Below are 1,381 nucleotides of genomic sequence, written 5' to 3' on the forward strand. Positions count from 1 at the left end.
CAAACGTGTGCTCACTGGTCAATGGATGCGCAGTTTCCTACGGCGATCCGGGTCCTGAGGGGAAGGCTGGACGGAGACAAGGAAGAAGCGGCGGCTCAGGTGTGCGCCGCTCTGCAGCACCTGGAGGTGGCCTTCGTCGAGTGCGGCCAAGGGAAGGATTACTTCGGCGGCGACGGCGTCGGTTACCTGGACATTGCTCTCGGGTCGCACCTCGGATGGGTCAGGGCGGTAGAGAGGATCGCTGAAATCAGGCTGCTCGACGCGGCCAAGGTTCCTAAGCTGGCGGCGTGGGCGGATCGGTTCTGCGCCCACCCGGCGGTGGCGAACGCCATGCCTAACGTGGACAGGTTCGTGGAGTTCAGCGTCAAGAATGACGGCGTTCTGAAGGCGGCTAGTGCTAATTCCAAGTGAGCGAACTGTTGTGGGCACTAGACAGCGCTCGATGGCATAGCCAGAATAAGTAACCTGCTGGCTGTTGGTGTAAACCCTCTTTTATTATATGGCAATTGATAAATCTCGAATGTTTGGATTTTAAGGTGGCAATCCAAAAGTTTTTCATGCAACTTTAGTTCACGCAAAGTTGACAAACATGACAATTTTCTGACAAAAAAATAAACTGAGACAAAGTTGTTATGTTTTAACAACTAAAGTTACCACCTCATGTCAACTAAACTTGCCATGAAAAAATGTTTGGGATGACATGCTTAAAATCCGAACATTCAAGATTTATCAGGGTCTTTTTTATATAATGAAGAAAAGAGCTCTCGGTGCAATGCAGCTCGATACTGTTCAGGAATAACTAGAGGAACTTATGATAAGAAAAATAACTACATAAACCTGCTCGCTTTTTTATGTTTTTATATATAATTAGTTTTTTAATACAGTACAAACTTAGACGTTCATACATACGCACATATATTTACCCTTATGAACGCACGCACGCACATCCTACCTATATAAGCATCTTCGCAAGACTAAGCCAACACATCATCTTTGCCGTGCCCGATCATAACTTCCTTCGTTTGGCCTCTACTTTGTAGCTGCGCAATCATTTGTGTAACAGACCCGGAGTTTATCCGTTTATCCTAAATTAGAATTAGATTTTTATTTTACTTTTTCCATCATCATTGCACCAGACTCATCTCATAAACCTATTCGCCAAAAAAAACTCATCTCATAAACCTTGCATTAGCATCATATTGCATTCAATGAAATGAAGATTTAATTAACTCTCAGTTTTTTATTAAAAACCCTAAAACCCTGATTATGCCAATTGTCCTAAATGCTCTTTCTAAACCATGATTTTTTTTGGCAATGGCCTCATATTTGTTATGTAGGCGCTAGCAATTGTTTAGTGATTAGAAGGACATTTTTTGGATTT

At 43.2% G+C, this 1,381-nt stretch overlaps 1 protein-coding gene across 1 annotated transcript in view; it reads left to right on the top strand.

Moving 5' to 3' along the window:
- Positions 1–535, top strand: part of LOC123125947 (glutathione S-transferase U17) — a 1,470-nt gene extending 935 nt beyond the window's left edge. The window contains exon 2 of the mRNA XM_044546409.1: positions 34–535. Coding sequence (XP_044402344.1) covers positions 34–411 — 378 coding nt within the window. The 3' untranslated portion in view covers positions 412–535. The remainder of the gene's footprint in view (positions 1–33) is intronic.
- The last annotated feature ends 846 nt before the right edge of the window (positions 536–1,381 follow it).

Source organism: Triticum aestivum, chromosome 1A (assembly GCF_018294505.1).
Source record: "Triticum aestivum cultivar Chinese Spring chromosome 1A, IWGSC CS RefSeq v2.1, whole genome shotgun sequence".
Lineage (NCBI taxonomy): Eukaryota > Viridiplantae > Streptophyta > Magnoliopsida > Poales > Poaceae > Triticum > Triticum aestivum.